The sequence below is a fragment of the Lacerta agilis genome, chromosome 11, assembly GCF_009819535.1.
Source record: "Lacerta agilis isolate rLacAgi1 chromosome 11, rLacAgi1.pri, whole genome shotgun sequence".
Lineage (NCBI taxonomy): Eukaryota > Metazoa > Chordata > Lepidosauria > Squamata > Lacertidae > Lacerta > Lacerta agilis.
The window spans coordinates 3668142-3689103 of NC_046322.1; the positions used below are offsets into that span (position 1 = coordinate 3668142).

General features: G+C 43.9%; 1 protein-coding gene across 4 annotated transcripts in view; it reads left to right on the plus strand.

Annotated features, from left to right (window-relative positions):
• KIAA1328 (KIAA1328 ortholog) overlaps positions 1-20962 on the plus strand; it is a 192732-nt gene that overhangs the window by 14334 nt on the left and 157436 nt on the right. For all 4 annotated transcript variants that reach the window (XM_033164210.1, XM_033164205.1, XM_033164206.1 and 1 more), the window contains one exon: positions 5681-5796. In XM_033164210.1, the coding sequence (XP_033020101.1) occupies positions 5681-5796 (116 nt within the window). The remainder of the gene's footprint in view (positions 1-5680; positions 5797-20962) is intronic.

A 20962-nucleotide genomic window follows, 5' to 3' on the forward strand; every position in this document is an offset into this window, starting at 1 on the left:
GGAGCAGCCACTAAGAGTTGACCCACTTCAATCCTTCACTGTTTGTCCTTGAGATGATGCCCTTGTCAGATGCTTTCATTTGCAATAAACCATATTTTGTCCAGTAGTGAACTCTGAAAACCAGCTGTGGCAAAACATGTGTCGTGCATACTGTAGTTTGTTTACAGGATATCAAACCTGGTCCTGCAAGCTTCTGATTTTGTTCCTTAGTGTGTGAAGAAGGGTTGCAGGAATGCACGCAGGTCAGCTGCTTGTTCAGGGTCCAAGATGGTCGTGTTTCAGTTGTAAAAGATCATAAGTGTAATCATTAGCATTTATGTTGGTGTTCAGTTTATTTCAAACTGGGTTATTTTTTGAAGAGATGCTAAGGGATTTTTTTTTTTATAAAAAATCCTCATTTAAATAAATATATATGCTTTCCCCCTTGTTTTCTAAGGAAAGCATTGTTTTTTTTATCACCTCTGTATACATACATTAACTCATAGGAAAGCATTGTTTTTTATCACCTCTGTATACATACATTAACTCATTTAAGAACAAGATTCTTTTTAAGTCTTGAATGCTCTGAGTCACCCCCTCCCCCCAGGGCCAGCTTGATAATTCTACCTTCCATCTCTTGGAAGAAAAATAGAAAGTTGCAGCAACATTAATTCTGAAAAGTAAAATGAGCGTAACACTCTCTTATACTTGGTTTTCCTTTTATTTTTAAACCTAATCATATTTTAATGGATATAATTAAAAAGACCTCTTCACCGTAATGAGGGAGTTAAGCTTTAGTTTCTTTCACCTCCACTCTTTTAATGCTTGCCATAATTTTCTTCTCTCTTTGGAAAAGATGGAAGGGTTCTTTCCCCCCATTACTATTAACCAGCACTGGTGTAATTCCTAGTAACAAAACAGAGCAGGCATACTCCTTTTTTCTGTTTTGAACCATGCATTGTGGATTGACTGCCACACTCTGATTTCTTAGACTAATGCTTTGATCAGCAGGAGATATTTTACACCTTGGTTCTTAGCTTGATTTGTTTGTTGCTTTCCCTTTTATCTTGCCCTATATTGCCAAAGGCAGTCCCAGGGCAGGGGACATTAAAACTGAAACAACACATTATAAATATCAGGCAAGAAAGATCAAACCATGCCAGAATAACAGAATGGACTCGTATCCACTAATCAGTCAGGCACTAAAGAAAACTGATATGTGTTGGTGTCAGCTGTTACTCAGAAGGGAGGCAGCTTCACAATTGGGGCACCACCACCAAAAAGGCTCTTCCCCTGTGTTGCTGCATAGCAAATTTCAGCAACGGACCTTCCCAAAAGTTACAAATGCACAGGAGACAACACTTCTTGAGGTATCCAGGTCCCAAGTTGTCATTGGGCTTTATAAATCATCTTAAGCACCTTTACTGGCCGAGGGAGCCGGCGTACAGCTTCCGGGTCATGTGGCCAGCATGACTGAGCCGCTTCTGGCGAATCAGAGCAGCGCATGGAAATGCCGTTTACCTTCCTGCCGGAGCGGTACCTATTTATCTACTTGCACTTTGACGTACTTTCGAACTGCTAGGTGGGCAGGAGCAGGGACCAAGCAACGGGAGCTCACCCCATCGTGGGGATTCGAACCGCCGACCTTCTGATCGGCAGGCCATAGGCTCTGTGGTTTAGACCGCAGCACCACCCGCGTCCCTAAATGTGTGGGTAGACATAATAAAAGTTGTTATTTCAATGGTTTATAAATAAGCTCCCTTTCTAGATTTGCATATTGAGTTTCCTTAGGTCTTCAGTAGTACATAGGCTTGGGTAAAATGAATACAACCCAAAGACAACCATACCAATCCGAATTAGGAGTTCTTACCCAGCACCTTAGCATGACTGTTGTTTTCTTCTCATTCCTATAACACGCCGTCCACTTTGCAGAGTAACCAGGCCAGTCGTGTATTGTTTACCTTGTACACTTGCTGGCCTATGCAGAAGCTCCTGTGTGGAGCTGCATTTTATTCATTCATTCATTCATTAATTTGGGAGTGTTTATATATACGCTGCCTACTAACTGAAGTGCTCAAGGTGGCTTACAATATATTTTTAAACACAATAAAATAGACAGTGATACAAAAGTCAGAACAGCAGGGCAAAGGTATGCCTAAGTTTTCTCTTCTTGTTCTCCAATAAACAACAACAACAACAACAACAACAACAATTTTATTATTTATACCCCACCCATCTGGCTGGGTTTCCACAGCCATTCTGGGCAGCTCTGATGTTCCAACCAAATCTCCATTCTGTGGCTGAGTCTCCTGGCCTTCAACTGTCTGTTGAAGCAGCTGGATCAGAGCTTTCCAAACTTCGTGTTCGTGACACACTTGTAAGACATGCATCATTTCATGGCACAGTAATTCAGTTTTACTAGCAAACCGGAGATTAAACTAACCCCTTTCCAGTCCCGGAAGGAGGGGGCATTCACACAACACATCTACACACTGCGGCCGACACACTAATGTGTTGCGACAGACCATTTGGAAAGCTCTGAGCTAGATGTTAGCCCCACACAGCCATTTTCCACACAAAGGTTCAAATGTTGTAAATCTCAAGTGTGTATCTGTTCAAGAAAGCTTCTTAAGGAAGTAGTATTGAGCTTGCACCCTGATAAAAAACACAGGGGTCTAAATGTTGAAACACAATGTCCCCTCTAAGATGCGTTTCATCTCACTGTGCAAAGCTTTCACCAGCTTTTGTTTTGCCAGGTATCACTTTTTCTTAGTAGGAGACCTTTCCTTCAAATTCTTAATTAAGAGAATTCTGCTTTCTCGTGCTAGTTAAGAATTTGGAGGTAGCTCACTGTTAATGAGTGGAAACGAGCCTCTTCTCACATCTGCTCTTGTTTTTGACTTTGTAAATGACGGGGGAACCCGATGTCTAGGGACTTGCGTTTGAAAAATAAGTTTTGCCCCAGGCGAAGACAGGCAGAACTGTTTCCCTTGTAACCAGGCCTTTGGCTGATTAACTGATCTATGTCCTTTTAAACGTGTTTGTTATAGGTTATTGGTTTGTTTTTGTCTTTTCTGTTATGCATTTTGTTTCCTCATATTGCATTTTTATGTTGTAAACCGCCTTCTGATCTCCGGATGAAGGGCAATATACAAATTCAATAAATGAATAAATACACAAACAGATGGGCAAATTACTTTGACACCAAACCGCATTTTGTATGTTTTTGCTCAGGGAGGAGGTTGTGGCAGTGGTATTCTTCCTCTGAATGCTAGCTGGTGGATAATAGCAGCAGGGGTGTGTAGTCATACTTAACGGTTGACTATTGCAGGAAACAGGTCATTGGATGAGATGGTCTTTTCTTTTGATAGCAAGGACTCATTTTATGTTAACCTGACCTGGTGACCTCAAGTGAGCTCCGCTCACCTAGGGAGGAATCCAGTATAGTGTTAAATCTTTTGTTTGGTCAGTGCAAGGAGAATATTCCCTCCCTCTCCTCCCCACATGCTCCCCAACCCTCTGGAGCAGATTTGGGCAGAGTGTGGAATACGCGTCGGGTGAAGAAAATACCATTGTACGCATGGACCATAAAGAAGGCTGGTCGCCAAAGAATGGATGCTTTTGAATTATGGTGCTGGAGGAGACTCTTGAGAGTCCCATGGACTGCAAGAAGATCAAACCTATCCTTTCCAAAGGAAATCAGGCCTGAGTGCTCACTGGAAGGACAGTTCCTGAAGCTGAGGCTGCAATACTTGGGCCACATCATGAGAAGAGAAGACTTCCTGGAAAAGACCCTGATGTTGGGAAAGATGGAGAAGGGGAGGACAGAGGACGAGATGGTTGGACAGTGTTCTCAAAGCTACTAACATGAGTTTGACCAAACTGCGGTAGGCAGTGGAAGACAGGAGTGCCTGGCGTGCTCTGGTCCATGGGGTCACGAAGAGTCGGGAACGACTAAACAACAACAACAACACGCATGGAAATCCTTGTATTGATGCAACACGGTAGTTGAATATTGCCCTAAGCCTTTACTTATTTGCTCATTCATTATTTGCATTTATAGCTCACTCTTCCCCAAATGGTTCCAGGGTGGGTCGCAAAGATATACCATTTGAAACAAGTACAGTGCACAGTTGAAATAATAAAATCAAAACCACTAGTTTCTCAAAGGATAACACAAGTAAGTTGCATCATGCTTGTGCTCTTGTCATAACAAGTAACATGTAGAACAATATGTTCTGGGGAGATGAATCGGAAGTGGAAGTACAGCAAGTGAGCCAAAGTTTTTGTTTAGCTTCCAGTGATTTCCTTCCTGACAGACCCAGAAATCATTTTTGGCATTTCCGCCACGAGGCATAAAGCACTAAAGTACACAGTAATCTCCAGCAGGTCTTGAATAGGCCTTGACATAAATCTGACATAATCTGACAAAGCATGTGTATCCATTTTCTCTGCTGTCTTTTTGGTCACCTGTGAGTAATTGTATCTTCTAAGCCTTATCTTCTTTGCAAGGGCTGCCCCCCCCCCCGGCCAAACACGCACGCACACACACTCTGTGATGCTGCTTTCCCCCTACAACATTTGGAGGAACACTTTCTCCAGTGGTGCAAATGAGCTAGAGTTGTGGCAGCACACATTGGTATGGTACTAGATGCAGGGGAGGTAGATGTTAGTCGTGGAAGCCAAGGCTGTTCCTTATGTATACCTGTTGGTATCTGGTTTTGAGGCTCATAACAGTTCATGAAAAAGACACAGATTTGTTTTCTTGCTTATTATATATCACATTCCTTTGTCAGTCTGATCGCCAACATGGCTTTTCATGGTTTCCTCAGCCAGTTTATCAGTGTTGGGGGATTTTTATTTCATACACAGAACAACCTCCCTCAGTAACATCAGCTTAAAACTTTGACAGCACGTTATCAACACTTGGCTTAAAAAAAGAGCTGAGATCACAAAATAAAGCAGCCTTTAAGGACACAATCCTCTGGTCCCTGGGGGAGAGAGTCAGGGACCAGCAGAGTTTGCAGGATCCCCTCTCTGCAGGTGAGGGAGGAAATGGAGAGGGAGATCTGCAGACAGCGCAGGAGGTCCACCCCTGGGTCATGCATGGGGCCACCCTTGCCTAGAATGATATGTAACGTGGACCAGCCTTCACCAGCCTGGTGCTCACCAGGTATTTTAGGCTGCGACTCATAGTCATAGTCGAAAACAACTGGAGGGCACCAGGTTGGTGGAGGCTGGTGTAGAGAGTATTTTATGAGGTGGGAAACTTTCAGACATTTGATTCTCCACCTGCAGTTGGAAATGATATGCTCCAACAGCAGATAAGACCCTGAGTCTTTTGCTCCTCAGTCAAAGCAAGTCCCACCTCTGCCTGTGGGCTCAGTGTTTGGCCTTGGTCAAGTCACTTTCTCAGCGTTCGCTCCCCGTTGGTAAAACACCAGTAATAATGACTCACTTCGTATGGCGGCTGGTGAGATTGAAAGCAATAAAAGGAATCGGCTGCTCTGCTGATGACAGGGGCTATGTAAATGAGCAGAAGCAGCAGTAGTAAATCTATCCACACATTTCTCCCTCCCCTCCTGATGTTTCGGAATGAGATTGCCCCGATGCCTAAGGCTGGCCCTGATCAGAAGCTTTCCCTGCTTGTGTTCATGCATAATATTTGTCTGATAGCTTGTGTGTTCTTTCATTCTTTCAGGGTGAGTGAGGAAAAAGAGGTGACAGAGGAGCGCCTGAAAGCTGAGCAGGAGTCGTTTGAGAAGAAGATCAGACAACTTGAGGAACAGAACGAACTCATCATCAAAGAAAGGGAAGATATCCTTTTTTATTTAAGAGCGGGGTGGGGTGGGGTGGGGAGTAAAACAGAGTTGCTGCCTGGAATAAAAAGCAAACCAGAGAGAAATAATTGTCCTAATTTATAGCCGGGCATAAATCTCCATGTGCTGCCATTCAGAAGCAATCGGAGGTGACTTGCCAGCATGCACTTCTGGCTCATTTGAGCTTGAAAGTGCCACCCAGCTGTTCCCAGGATGTTGCTTTGCTGTGAAATAGATATTTGTCAACTTAAAAACAACGAAACAGAATTTGTGCGTTAGTAAAATATAGACTTCTCCCTCCCACCTCTCTTGCTTAATCTTGCTCCAGCAGTTTCACGGACGGCTAATGCAGGCTTCCAGAGATATCACCCGCACTTTGCCTGCATTGTGTACCTGGATATTGCCGGGTGCCTGGAATGTTGGCCCTGGCATGGTCCTCACCTGGAGCAAATGGCACACTATCGGATCAATGCAAGGTGGGCTTTGATGTGCCCTGCCTCTCCTTTTCGGAAAACATTGAATAGGCAGAAGGGTCCTCAGTCACCAAAACCACTGGACAGGGTTCAACTAACGACTCTCTTCAGTAGAAACTGTGTTCAAGGACTTCTGATTGCACAATGGGCCTTTCTCCCCTCTCCTCCTTCATGCCCCCTGAAATTGGCTCTGTGGGGGTAGGAGAACCCCCAGAACAGCATGCAGGGGGCAGGGAGGAGAAGGGGGGGGTGTTAGTTGCCCTGATGCCTTTGCATCACTGAATTCCTCCATTTATCCCTGAAAACCCCTTTGAAACAAACAGGATGTTTGCCAGGCATTACGGTATTTGAAATTCCAACATAGTCATTTATTTCAAGACTTGCACAACAGTGAGACGACATGGGCTGAATGATTCAGAATAAGATTGCTGGCGACTGCAGCAGACAGTGATCTCGGGTAGGGTAGGGTGTGCATGCCCAAATTAAAAAGAAAAAAAAAGAGGGTGTTGGTCAGGCATTGACCCAGGCCCTTGGCAGACAGGAGTGTCTGAACTGCCACTGTGGGTTCATTTCTTAACCAGAGCTAAGAGTGCTAATCTGTCAGTTTGACTGACTGACTGATGGTTTGATCACTGAGTGAAAAACAGAACAATAGGCACTTGGGCAGGGGTGTGTGTGTAACAAATGGTGCAGTGTCATTTCCTACCTTGCAGCCTGATTGAGTGCAAATGTAGGGCTGGGATTTGGGAAGAGTAGGGGCAGTGAGTGGGACGTGGGTGGCACTGTGGGTTAAATCACAGAGCCTAGGGCTTGTCGATCAGAAGGTCGGCGGTTTGAATCCCTGCGACGGGGTGAGCTCCCATTGCTCGGTCCCAGCTCCTGCCAACCTAGCAGTTCAAAACACGTCAAAGTGCAAGTAGATAAATAGGTACCACTCCGGCGGGAAGGTAAACGGCATTTCCATGCACTGCTCTGGTTCGCCAGAAGCGGCTTAGTCATGCTGGCCACATGACCCGGAAGCTGTACGCCGGCTCCCTCGGGCAGTAATGCGAGATGAGCGCCGCAACCCCAGAGTCGTCTGCGACTGGACCTAATGCTCAGGGGTCCCTTTACCTTTAGGGTCAGTGAGTAAAGCAGAACATTGTTCAGGTATCCTTGGTAGACCGTAGTGTACAAGCGGGAAGCTGGGAATCTCCCGCTGCCACCCCCGACCCCCCTGGACAGCTTGCTGCTTGGCCTGGGAAGTCCATGAGTTCCAACTCCATAGTTTGTTCTGGAATATCACCTGATGGGACAGGCGGAGCTGCAGCTCCTGAAGGATTCAGAAGTGAAACAGCTCTCCCAGTGATGCCACATGCACCTGCCTTATGCGTGTTCAAAAGTTAATGGAAATATCGCACTTGTAAATCTCTCTCCTTTTCCCCCTCCCCACTGTGAGTAAGGAAAGTCCCCGCACCTTGCAGAGAAGAAGGCAGCCAAGAAAACCTGTTGGAGGCAGTGGTGCTTCTGAATACCAGTTGCTGGAAACCTCAAGAGGGGGGAGTGCTCTTGTGCTCAGGTCCTGCTGTTGATTCCCCACAGGGATCTGTTTGGCTGCTCTACTCATGTAAAAACACACTGATTCCCAGAACGTCCATGGGCCAGATTGAGAAGGCGATTGGGCCGCGTTTGGCCCACAGTCCTTAGGTTGCCTACCCCTAGTATATTACTTGCGTTGACAGTGCCCATTCTTGGAATTATGTGTTGTACTGACCACACCACTGGTATCCCCCAGTAGAGAGATCATTGCTTGTAGAATTATTTGATGAGGGGGCAAACCACCTGCTGCCCCATTGCAGCACCCCAAACTGTGTGATTGGGAATTAGGGGGCTGAGCCTTGATGCTTTTAGAGCAGAGTTTGAAACTTTGTACTTATTTGCTGTGTTCATAGTGTCTTTCCTTCCTTTAGCGGTGCAGTGTTCTAGGCGTTGAGTTTTGCATATGCTTATGGATGTGAGGTGGGATGCACACTCCGGGGGGCATTCTTTCTCCTTTGGCGCATTTCTGCATGCGTAACTTCCATTAATGCTAATGAGTGCTACTGAGCTATCGAGAAGGAAATATATCCCTTTGGGTTTTTGTTTTTACCTTTATTGGCGAGAGACTATTCGAGCATAAATACTTCTTTCAGGAGAAGTCTGGCAAAGATGGCAGAAGGTTAATACATGCGATTTTACACTACATAAAACTCTATAAAAACTAGAAACATAAAACAAGGACATAATTTAAAACAATATAATTTTAACTACGCGAACACTTATCCATCATACATGAATGATTCAAAATCCTTCACATACCTCTGATCAGTTAATTTCAGTTCTCTTGAAGTCTGCTCAGTGGCCAAGGAACTGTGTAAATGACTTATCAATCTGGAATACAAATGCATGGTCTTCTGCAAAGAAGGGGAGGAAACTTGGTGCTGTGTTGGAATGTGGGAAGGCATCTGTTCGGGACATGCTTAAAACAAATATGGGATGGACACATATGTGATGCGCCTCCCACTCCTGGACACTTTTATGAAGCTCTTAAATTTGTGTTAGAAATCTGGGGGAATGCAGGCAGTTTCCAAGGTGCATTTCTTTCAAGAACGCACACTTCCTGGCTTTGTTTCTTTACACTGGGCATCCCAGAAGTAGCCAGAAGCATTTATTTTAATGGCCGAGAAAGCCCCTAACAGTTCATAGAATTTGAGCAATTCACAGAATCAGAAGAGTTGGTGTTGACATTAGGGGGCCATCTGGTTCTACTGCAATTGGGGTACCCTATCTTTGACAGTGTATTGGTGCGTGCAGAAGTTATGCTTGCATATTTTTAAATGTGAGCTTCTATCCTCCAGCTGCAGGGTTAGTTGAAAACATTGTGGTGATTTTGCATTGTTTGCTGTATGGTAACACTGGTTGAGGGTGAAAATAACTAGGGAAATCATTAACTAGCTAGAGAGAAAGGGTTATCCCACTATATGCTTGTCAGGTAGAAGGGGATTTTGTGGACTGGTCTTGCCAAAGAAAGCTGCTGAATCCCCGTATACAGTACAGTTGGAGCTCAGTTGTGTCAGTAACTCTTTTCCTATAGCCTTGGGATAATTTTAATAGGCTTTCTTAGAGGAGTGATATATAATATTTCTGAGAAATATTGGGTTGTGTCCAGCTGAGTTTTTCTCTGACTAGATCCATTGAAATCAATGGACCTAAATTGGTAATGACTCTCGATTTAGATGACTCTGAGCATGCATGACAGTGGCTACAACCCCATGAAGGTAAGTAAAGAAGAACGTCAGAAGCCAAGTTCTGATGCGAAGAATATTTTTCCACTGACGTCAGAGAAGGTTGCAGCCGGTCAGCATAGCCAGGGGAGTGTAGATGAAGCAGATCCAGTTTTAATCAAGATTGCAAACAATCGTAAGGGAAGTTCATGGCTCATGATGGTTGCGCTGTGCTGTCCCCACTTCTAAGTAATTTCTGTCATCTTAGCCTTAGTGGGACATTGTGTTGAACCAGTCTTGGCTCTTGACTTCTGAAGATAATGGAACAAATGAACAGCTTTGAGCATATAAGATTTGTAAACATAGTCTGTTCCTTTTAGGGGCTCGAGGTGCCTGTGAATGCTCTTCGTGGATGGGTAAGAGAGTTATGTGCCTTAGGTTTTGGTGGTGTTTGTGCGTGCGCATGTACGCAAAACCGAGGTGTGTGACTGTCGCTGATGGTCACAAGAGACTTAAGTTGGGGTGTTTATGGGTGTGTGCTGTGTCTGTTTTATGACAATCACTTTAGCTATTGTCAGGGATTGCTCTTCCTTTAGATGTTGCTCATGAGTAATGACAAGCCTTCAGGTAAGCTAAAACTATTTATTGTCCCATAAAGTAATTACAGAGTCTCTGGGGCACGACTGCTCAGTTAGTTTCAGTTTCCCGGAGTGGCGGGCTTTCGCGCCCCGCCAACAAAGCCAGCAGCTCGGCACTCTAAAATGACGTCTGCGTCGCCTCCTTCCCATCCTCATCACTACTTCCTGTCTGAGCCTGACTGCTCTTGGTCTTTGCCCTGCCATACCGGAGCCTGCCATCTCCCCCTCTTCTGGAGACATTTCCTGACGGGGGCTTGAGATGGGAGATGAATCTGTGGAGATTATGGGTGGCTGTTCCCTATAACCCAGTGACTCCCCTTCAGTGTGGTGTAGTGGTTAAGAGCGGTAGACTCGTAATCTGGTGAACCGGGTTCGCGTCTCCGCTCCTCCACATGCAGCTGCTGGGTGACCTTGGGCTAGTCACACTTCTCTGAAGTCTCTCAGCCCCACTCACCTCACAGAGTGTTTGTTGTGGGGGAGGAAGGGAAAGGAGAATGTTAGCCGCTTTGAGACTCCTTCGGGTAGTGAAAAGCGGGATATCAAATCCAAACTCTTCTTCTTCTTCTTCTTCTCTGGAGGAATCTCTATCTTTCCTCCCAGCTCTAGCTTGCTCCTCTGTCTCTCCTTGCTCCTCCCGAGGAGTCCCTCTATTCCTGACAGCTATGCTGTATATTTATAAAACACATTCGTTACTTTTTCGTACAAGACACTCAGAGTGATGTACAGTAAGTTATAAAAGCACATTTCAATAATACAAAATGTAAAAGAAAAAAATATATATCAGCATTGAGCAGAAGAAATCAGGAAGATTATGATGAACAATGCTCAGTTCATAAGCAAAGAAACAATTCTGGCATTCTTTATTGCCTTACCCACCATCTTGAAGTGTGGAATGAGCTGTGTTTTCAGAAGGGGCCATGAACAAATACAGAGTCTTGAGTTGGTTATTTCAGGATCCCACGTAATGCTATGCAGGTGGCTGTGTGTGTTTGCTTGCTGGTGGCAATGTGCTTAAAATGGACCTTGTCTTTGTGTTATGACCTTTGTCAATCATGCCTTTGATCATCTCTTTAATGGCCTAAGGCAGAGAGATGAGAGGCATACAAGCTACATGCAGTTTCTTTGCAGTTGGGCAGGGCTGCTTTCATACCCAGAGTTCTTTTTCCTGCAGTCCGTAGCATTTGTGGAACTCTTGAGAATCCTAGTATTTGCAAAAATATAAAAAATATGTCTCCATGCAGAAATTAAATTTGAATATGTGTTTGTGAACATTTCTGGTGGGTTCTCCAGTTTGGGAAAAGTTACCTTCCAGTAGCGTAGAGCAACCATTAGCTTGAGTTGGCGTGCAGTGCTGTGCTTGGCCTGGCTGGACATTAATGATCTGAAATTGCATACCAACTTCAATCTCTTAGTTAGCCAGGCAGGTGCATGATTGATAGTTTTGGTAGCGGTTTAGCACCCGGTTACAGTCACTGCCAGTACTTAATAGCCTCTACAAACGGCGAAACACACATTTGCAGTCTTGCCACATGGCTCAGAATCTGGCTCTTAATAGAATAGAAATAGAATAGAAATACTTTATGGCACACGGAACACAAGTAATCCGAGAATATCCTTGTATTTCTGGTTGAGATATTATTTAATGCACTGTTCTGGTTCCAGAATGCCCTGTTTTGCAATCTGTGTTAAACAACGGCTTAATTCACACCAGCCCTTTGCTCCTCCTTTGCTCCTGACTGTGTCAGGTGGGTGAAGGTACAAGCTGGATGTGTGAACATGGGCTCATGGTTTGTTTCTCTCCAAACAAACCATGAATGGAGCCAAGTTTCTGGCTTAGCCCTCATGGTTTGCTTGGAGGAAGCAAGCCATGAGACTGGGTTCACTAGACTCTTGATTTGTTTCCTTTCCCACACACCACAGTCAGCGGCAAATTGCTAGTGTGCACTAAACCATAGTTTATTTTAAAAGTGTGGTTTAAAGTTGCATGTGAACTGAGATCACTGTTTGCCACATGGCTCTGAATATCACCATGTAACAATTGTAAAGGGAAAGGAATGTAATATTTGTTAATCTTACCTTCGTGGACTCTGTGCACATTGGGCGTTTCAGCTGCCAAAACTTCACAAATTATGGGTAAGGAATGTATTGTGTAATTCTGAACCAATTCACTCTTTTTTCTCTGGAAAGAGACGGTTAGTTGAAGAATGGAGAAGAAGAGATGATAATTCCTGAGTACCCAGCCTTTCAAGATGGTGCCTGTAGTGAGCATCTTGGCTCCCTACTAGTAAAGGTTTCCAAACAGTCATTATGGCCTAATGGATAAAAGCTCAGCTTATTAAAAACTCCCTGAATATTTATATGCTCAACCATAATGGTGGCATCAGTTAAATAATATATGTATTTAGCAACTTGTTAAATGTAGAAGGCGTAGTCAAGGGCTGTTGAGTAAATAACACATGCCTTGAAATTTTTATGAACTCCTAAACTAACATCAAGGAAGACCGGCATTAAAATAATGCTAAGTGTTTAAATTTATCAAAGCTCAGAAATGCTCTTGAAGACACTTTCGGTCTTAATTCACTTGGTTTAGCTGGTCCCTTGAAATACCGGACGCTTATGAGAACAAAGGCGGATTGGGTTGCTCATGGTTGTGGAAGCTAGGATTAACAGGGTGTCCTTAAAGAATGACATTTTGCCCCTAATGCCAGCTCTGTGGGATTAAACCTCAAAGCGGTGTCATCACAGAAGCTCATGGCAATCCCGAATGGGCTGTCTTGTCATGCAGCGTGGCACCCTGCCAAACTTTCATGTCCAGGCAGTGACTCTGGCCCCTATTAAATCCATAGCCCTGGCTGTGACAGTTGCCAAGACCCACAGTTTTTGCAAAGGCATCACTCCTCTTGCATTGCCACTGCTTACAGAGGTTTGAATGATTTCCTGGACTGCAGGCACTTCTGGCGCAGAGTCTTCCTTTGCTTGTGGCACCCAGTGTTAATTGAGTTAGAGGCAGATTTTGTGAGTTCTTGTAGTGGGGCAAATTGGACCAGGTGGCTCTCCAACCACCTGAAGTGTGAGCCGGAGGATTTTCTGGGCTAAGAATCCTTTATTGTCTGCTCTGATTTTAGGGGCTTGGCTAAACAGCTGATAGTGGGTGGTGCATAATGGCTAAGAGCTGAGAAGTACCAGGTTAAAATGCTAGCTCAGCGTGGACTTGCTGGGTAGTCCAAGACAAGACACACGCCACTAATGTTGACTTGCCTTTCAAGGGTTGTTGCAAGGATTATTGGGTGTGGGGAATCCAAAATCACTATGCAAATCAAACTACTGTTTAAATACATACTGTTTCCTATTGGGTACGTTTTCAATAAGTTTGTATTTACATCTTAAGTAATGTGGCCTACTCAGAGCTACTGGGATGGGGCAAGTTAAAAATTAAGCACCTAAATGAATAGCCGGTCCAGATTTTTGGGAGGTTGGGGAGAGAGAAAAGAAATAATAGCCTAGCTGTGATTTCTCTGAACAAGTTGTTCCTTGCTCAAGGATTGTCTGCACTGGCTCCCTGATACAGAAATACTTTCTGGGGAGTCTCAGTAATATAGTGTTCCCTCATTAGTTTAAGAAATTGTTTAGTGCTCATTTAGAAATGGATGAGTTCCAGCTCTCAAAAGGTTTCAGGCTGCATGTGGCAGATTCCCCTGTCCACGCGGCTAGCGAGCGGCTTTGAACATGCAACTTGCTGTGTGGAAACAGACACCGCAGTGATAATTTTACAGTGGGCCCTGGCGTTGTGGATGTTCTGTGCACACGGGTTGCATTTCTGAGTTATGGTCTGCTTGCTGACACTTGGACCCAAGAGAAGGCCAAGATTGAGGTCTCCTAAATGGAGGCACAAGTGGTAAATGAGATCATTAATTGCTGGAGCCTGCACTGTAGCAAATTGACTAGAAATGTGGATTCAGAGAAATTGATATACTTTATTGCTCCTACCGAAATGAATTCCCCTGTCTCTCCTGCCCCCTCGGCAGTAATGAGCACGTTGGGCCAGCCCCGTGATTGGCGTTGCTGCCTTACTGAACTGTTTTGCAAAGTTTTAAACATTTCTTGCATGATTAAATGCACTTTCAATAAATCAATCTCATAATAATTGTTGTTCAGGAGAGTTCATTATTCAGTTTAGTCTTTTAAATGACTGTTCTTCTTTAAAGGATTTTCCTGACGTAATAATGGCTTCAGCTAAATCCATTTGCCATACTCTAGCTTGTAATTACTTTAGATTTGAAGAATAAAATGAATGGCTTTATTATTAATCAGCAGCAAATTTGTCTTACTGTTTTTAACCTTAGAATGGCCTTCACTTGTAAAGTAGTTTCGGTGATTCAGATGGCAGAACACTTTTTTATCCCTTCTCTTCCCTTTTGGATAAAAGGATTTATTTGGTGAAAGCAATTGGTATCCTTTTTTTTTGCAAGCCATTTATCACAATGATTCTAACCATGCAGTGGTGAACAAATTAGCTTCCACCACCCGCTTGGTGTCTCAATGGCTTCTTGTCTGGCCTTTTGTGCTTCCTTCAGGTTGTACATTTGTCGTGACCTGAGCTGTCTGCTGTGACTTCACTGGGCCAACTCTGGATAAAAAAGTAGAGCAAGTTTAAGAACCCAAGCAAGGAACTCTGCATTCCATACTATCCATTTTAATAGGATTCAACCAAGTACATGGTTTTGAAATTCAGATATTTATTGGATTTCCACATTTTTTCTTTCATATTGTTAAAAATGCCATTCATTTCACAGTCAACATCCACTAAAAGTGACGGCTTCCTCCAAATTCTGAACCCCAAAAACAGGGAAAAGAGGTTGTGTAAGTGCAAAGGAGGATAGAGTACCTCCAACTTGATGATGAAAGCTGGCTCAGATAAAAACAATAGAGAAAACAGAAGAATAGAAAGTTCACAGGAGGAGAAGAGGGTAAAGGAGGGAGGCCAACTCCAAGATGGAGGTGGAACCCCGGGTTACGCACGTAATCCGTTCCGGGTCGCTGTGCGTAACACGGGCATGCGTATCCTGCACGCACGAACCCCCCCCAACTGGAAGTAGCGCGATTTGAGCGATTCTGCGCATGCGCGAAGTGCTCAGAAGCGTTCTGCGCATCTGGGGGTTGCGCGCGCTCTGGAAACGCTTCCGGGTTGTGGGCGTTCTTAACTCGAACGTCCGCAACCCAGGGTTTCAGCTTTGAAACATCAGCAATATTTTGCCAATTTACAAGTGTACATATCTAGAATCTTGTATTGACTCTCTCACATCAAGCTCCAGCACATCCTCTTCTCAGTAAGAGGAATGGCACACATTTTTGCTCTTTTGTCAGGCTGCTGGTTTTTGGAAGGTTGGGATATGTTCAGAAGGCTCAACTGAGTTGGAATGGCTTGTTTTGCTTTCTCCCTCTACTGAACCTGCCCTAGACTTGATGTTTCTGGCTTTTCTGCTCACTGGGTGTTGTCATCTCTCAATCTGCCATCTGTCCTTTCCAAAAAACGTCCCCTCCTTTCCTTGGCAAGTTCTTTAATGTCCTTCCCATCTCTTCCTCCGCAGTCCCCTACCATCAACCCTCCTTTTTAAGCTAAATGTAGGAAATTTCTCAGGGTGACGAGTTTTGTGTTTTCCCATTGCAAAGTTGACTGTCATACTTTCAGTCCTCATAGTTTAAGTCAGTGTTTTTCAACCTTTTTTGGGCAAAGGCACACTTGTTTCATGAAAAAAAATCACGAGGCACACCACCATTAGAAAATGTTAAAAAATTTAACTCTGTGCCTATATTGACTATATATAAAGTAATTTTTCAATTTTTCCCACGGCACACCAGGCAACATCTCGCGGCACACTAGTGTGCCGCGGAACAGTGGTTGAAAAACACTGGTTTAAGTCCTCTGAACTGGCTTGATTTGGAGTATAGGGAAGGGTCAGTTAAATAATTCTTTGGACCGTGACATCCCTTCATACCTTTCCCCAAAGTGATGCACTTTTGCAGACCTTTCTCAGATTCTTGCTTTTGTCTGACTGGGTTCAGGAAACAGGAGTGTGTTCTACTGTCTATAGAATTTTTGCTGTGGTGAGTAGCTGCATGTTAGAAAATTAGCATTATGATTTTTTTGTTGGAACTGTTTTGCCTAAGACCCTTCACATCTTAAGTGTCCTCCATTTCATATTTGTTTCAATTTTGCTAATTCCTTGAAGACCATGACAATATCCTATGATTCCGGTTGCCTTGAAACTTCAGCAATCCCATAATACAGCTTTGCAGTATTGTCATAGGCACAACAATTTTGCTGCTGTCTTGTAGTCTAATTTTGGTTGCTGCTGAAATTGCCTGGTTTGTATGTCCTAGTAAGCCATAATTCCAAACTAGCTGTGGCTTACCATGCCTGCTGCTCAAATCATCGTCTCCCCCCCTTCCCTTTTCTGACACAGGAGGAGGAAAGTTTGCTGGCTTAACATTATGTGTGAACTAGCCCTTGTGGTTAGGTTCTGTCCAAAAAAAGGTTTGTTCTTGGCTTCCTCTCAAGGTTTGTTTGAAGAGAAACTACCGGTAACCATTCGTGCTGGTTCACATGCAGTACTAAACTAATCCTCTGGTTTGGTTCTTTCAAAGGGAGGAGTGGGGCTGGTGCAATTTGAGCAGTGAGTACCAGAATGCTCTTTGTTCACAGTACACCATAGTTTGTACCTGCAGCTTATGATTGTGTGTGAACCAGGCCCAGTGGCTGCTCAATTTCTGTTTAGAGCTAAACTCCTAGTTGGCAGCCCTGTCACCATGTCCCTGAAGGAATAAGCAGTTCAGTGTGGCATGGGTCATGATCTAGTATTTGTTTTTTAAGTGCTACTTTCCCCCCAAATCTCAGAACAAAGAGGGCAGAATTACACGGTTGGGCAGATCCTCCCAGATTATAAATAAAATCTGATGTAGTTAAGATAAATGTGAAACTTATTTTTGTATGTCAGTCCTCAAAAACCAAGATGGAGATCCAGAGGTGCTAAAGTTCTTTACTTTAGGTTGGATTGTCTCTTCAAGCTTATGAGTATCTTTAAAGAACTGTACTGGAAATCATAATCAAGAAGATCCCATGATTGTCTCATTTTGTTGGAAGCCTTTAAAAAAGTCTAGACTTTGCTATCAGTTTATTATGTGTGTCCATTTTTACCAAATCTTCCTTTGGAAGGATACTCACCCTAAAACAATGATGGTCAGCTTGATTATTTCCTCCCTACATGCAGGTCCTGCCAGAAATGTGCTTTTATTGAATGCTCCTAGATGCAGGTGGCGCTGTGGCTTGCCGATCAGAAGGTCGGCGGTTCGAATCCCCGCGATGGGGTGGGCTCCCATTGCTCTGTCCCTGCTCCTGCCAACTTAGCAGTTCGAAAGCACATCAAAGTGCGAGTAGATAAATAGGTACCGCTCCGGCGGGAAAGTAAACGGCATTTCCGTGCGCTGCTCTGGTTCTCCAGAAGTGGCTTAGTCATGCTGGCCACATGACCCGGAAGCTGTATGCCAGATCCCTCGGCCAGTAAAGTGAGGTGAGCGCCGCAACCCCAGAGTCGTCCGCGACTGGACCTAATCGTCAGGGGTCCCTTTACCCTTTACCTAGACCTTTGTCAGCATAGTTCCAACAACAACAGAAGCTACTCAGCTTTAAGGACTTACTCTGTTCAAACAGAAGGAGGAATTACCCTGAGCAGCAGATTAGCTACTCTGCACAGGGCAACATTGCAAATCAATCAATCAATCAATCAATCAATCTGGGGTAGAGGAATGAGATGAATTATATATCCAGGGATTAATTTAGCATAGGGCAGAGAATTTGGTTTTGAGACCACGAAGCCACCCAACTGAAAACCATACCTATGGGCAAGCCAAGGTCTGGGGGAGAGGGTCGTAACCTGCAGCTCAGGAATTTGTGAATCTCCTTTCTCCAGAGCTTGGGTGAACATCTCTTGCATACAGTTTTTGCTTGAGTGAATTCTGCTGTGGCAGAGTGTCACGCTGAATTCCCTGAGCGTGCTATTGGATCGAAAACGGCCCTCATCATCACAATAGAAGTGCCAAGTTTGGACTTCTCTCATAAGTTTCCATTTGGGCTGCAATATTAAAAAGTCGCAACCCACCCTTCCAGTGATGTTTGGAAGGACAGTTTGAAGATGAGTGGTAGGCCAACCTTACATTACCAATCACGGTTATTTTTGGGTGATTTTTTTGGGTTCCAACTCCAAGCATGGGAAAGACCCCAAGATTCACGATTGTTTTGAAGGGAATGGAGCAAGCGGCCAGACCAAAACATACAGTCTTTATATGGATTTGGTCAGGTTCAACATCCCAGCCTGTCTCCCTTGGCACCTTAGCTTGGTGTCTGGGTTATGCTTTGCTTAGAGCAGGTCTCTATTTTATGTTGGAGAAGTGACTCTTAAGTTTTCGGAGCTTCCCTTTGAAATGCAGGTGTGTTATAAATTTCATGGAAAGCATAGCTCTTTTTGGGACAGGAGAAATACCCCTGGGTTAAAATGCAGGAAGTGCAGTTGTAGCAATAAAGATTATGTTGCTGATGAGTTCCCCTCCAGGCCCCATGGCAGTAATACCTCTATATTTTGTCTTTAAGGAAAACTGCTGAGAGGCAATAATTTTTTTTTGTATGTGTCCCATTTTCATTAATGCCGGGTAATTGATGGAGTTGCAGTGACTTGTAACAGTGATGAGTTCTAAACATAAGAATGCACTCCTTCCTAATAAGTGAGCACTGCTGGGCTTTAAAAGCGTACTAAATCAGTTGCTTTAGTGTGAATTTATTAGTTTTTTTCAGCATTAGCTTTAATAGTAGTTATTTACATAAGCGTACATCCCATTAACCGCCATCAGGGCTGGAAAACATGCTGAACTGTTCATATTTTCATATAATTATTGAACATAATGGTTTCATTTGCATTTCTAAACAGTGATGTTTCTGTCAAGCTTGGAAATAGTGGCTTTACGCAGTCCCTATTTCACATCCACTTATTTGACATCGTTAAATTTTATGCTAATGTGCTTCCCTAGAATATCATCAGTAGGACAGATGTTTGTGCTTTAATATACAAATCAGAGATGCTTTGCCTTCCTCGATCCCTCCCCAAACTGCAAAGGATTTTTTTTAAATAAAAAAAAACTGCTCTTGGCACTTTTTAGATGTAGTTTGTGTCACTCCAAATAGCTGCGAGAAGTAAAGAAAAAAACAACAAAACCTCCATTCCTGACCTCAGCTGCTGCTCTGAAATGTTCTGACACCTACTTTCCTTGCACGAGCGCGAGATGCAACCTTTCTTCCCCATGGAGGAGAGTCTCTACAGAGAGAATTATTTTCTTTGCACGATAATTTTTGGAAGGGTATAAAGCAAGCCGCTATATGCAGAGGTCAGCAGATTTATCAGAAGTGATGAAATGAGGCAAGGTAGCTGTTTGGCAGCATTGAAGCTCTGGATAAGATGGTGCCAGAGACCTGACCCCTCTGTGTGTGTGTGCAAGGAAGAAAGTCAAAGGACTTGCCCCTCGGAGTTAGACAAGTCAGAAGCCAAGGCAGGAGAATGCCATGATAAATTCCCTGATGTGTTCCAAAGGCATCCCATTATTTGAACCCCGGGTGACAACCTGGAGGCTGAGAGGGAGGGTGTGTCAGAATGAAAATGAATTGATACTGATTTATTTATATTAGTAACTTTGTATTAATGCAGCATTTGTATATGTAACTGTGTATTTTTGTAATATTTTGTTTAAGATGCCTGTTCTTGCTTCAGGGTTGTTTTTTGTGCCCAACTCTTAGAGATTTTTAAAGAATATATATCAAGCAGTATAGAACTTACGTAATCAAGTCATATAATCATTTGCAAGCCTTGGATGGGCCATCCTCCAAATTAAGGGGAGTGGGTGCACAGCAGCTCCAGAAATGGGCTTAAAATCATCCTTCCTGGCTGAGTTTCAGGTTCTGCTGAGCAGTAGACAAAAGAAAAGGGAGGGGGAAGGTTGGGAAAGGGAGAGAAACAATGGGATGTGAGGGGAGAGAGGAAAAGAAAGAGGGGGAAAACAAGGTGGGAGAAAGGAAGGTGGGAAGAGATTGAAAGGAGAAAGAGAAAAGAAAGAAAGAAGGAGAGAATAAGAGGACAAAATAAATAAATAAAAGAAGCAATAGAATGGAGGACTGAAGGGAGTTAAAGGATGCTCCCAGATTAGCTTGATATGTCAAGAGGAGGAAAGGCTACTGTTGTTTTTTATAAGCATATATTTACTGTGTTTGCCCTCCCAACAATCCCGTGTCATTATTTCCTAGTTCCTACACATAGGGTCTGTGGCTGGAGGAGACAGACTTGCCTTCATGTCAGAGGCTGAACCTAAATCCAAGCCCAGTGCTATTCTCTACCCTCACATGGTGCTATGGCTTAAATCTTCAGCTTCCCTTAGAATATCCATGGCATGTTTGGAAAAGCGTGCCAAGTTACAACAAAGCAGGAAGGGGTGGCTTTAAAGTGTCCCCCATCCCAGCGCCTCATGTTTGTGAGAATGCTGTGCACCCAAGTTCATAGTGCTGCCTTTGGGAATTCATCTTTTAAAATACCGTATCGGCAGACCTGCTGCGACTTCCCTGCAAATGCCTTTTCTTTTTTTGGTAGGACCTTCCTCAAAGCAAACTTGGGAGTTCTTCACTCTGTGGGGCAGCAAATCAAATAACTACTTTTGGAATTGCTTGGAGTTGCTGCAATCTTCCATGGCAAAGACATTAATTGCCTTGTACTTTATTT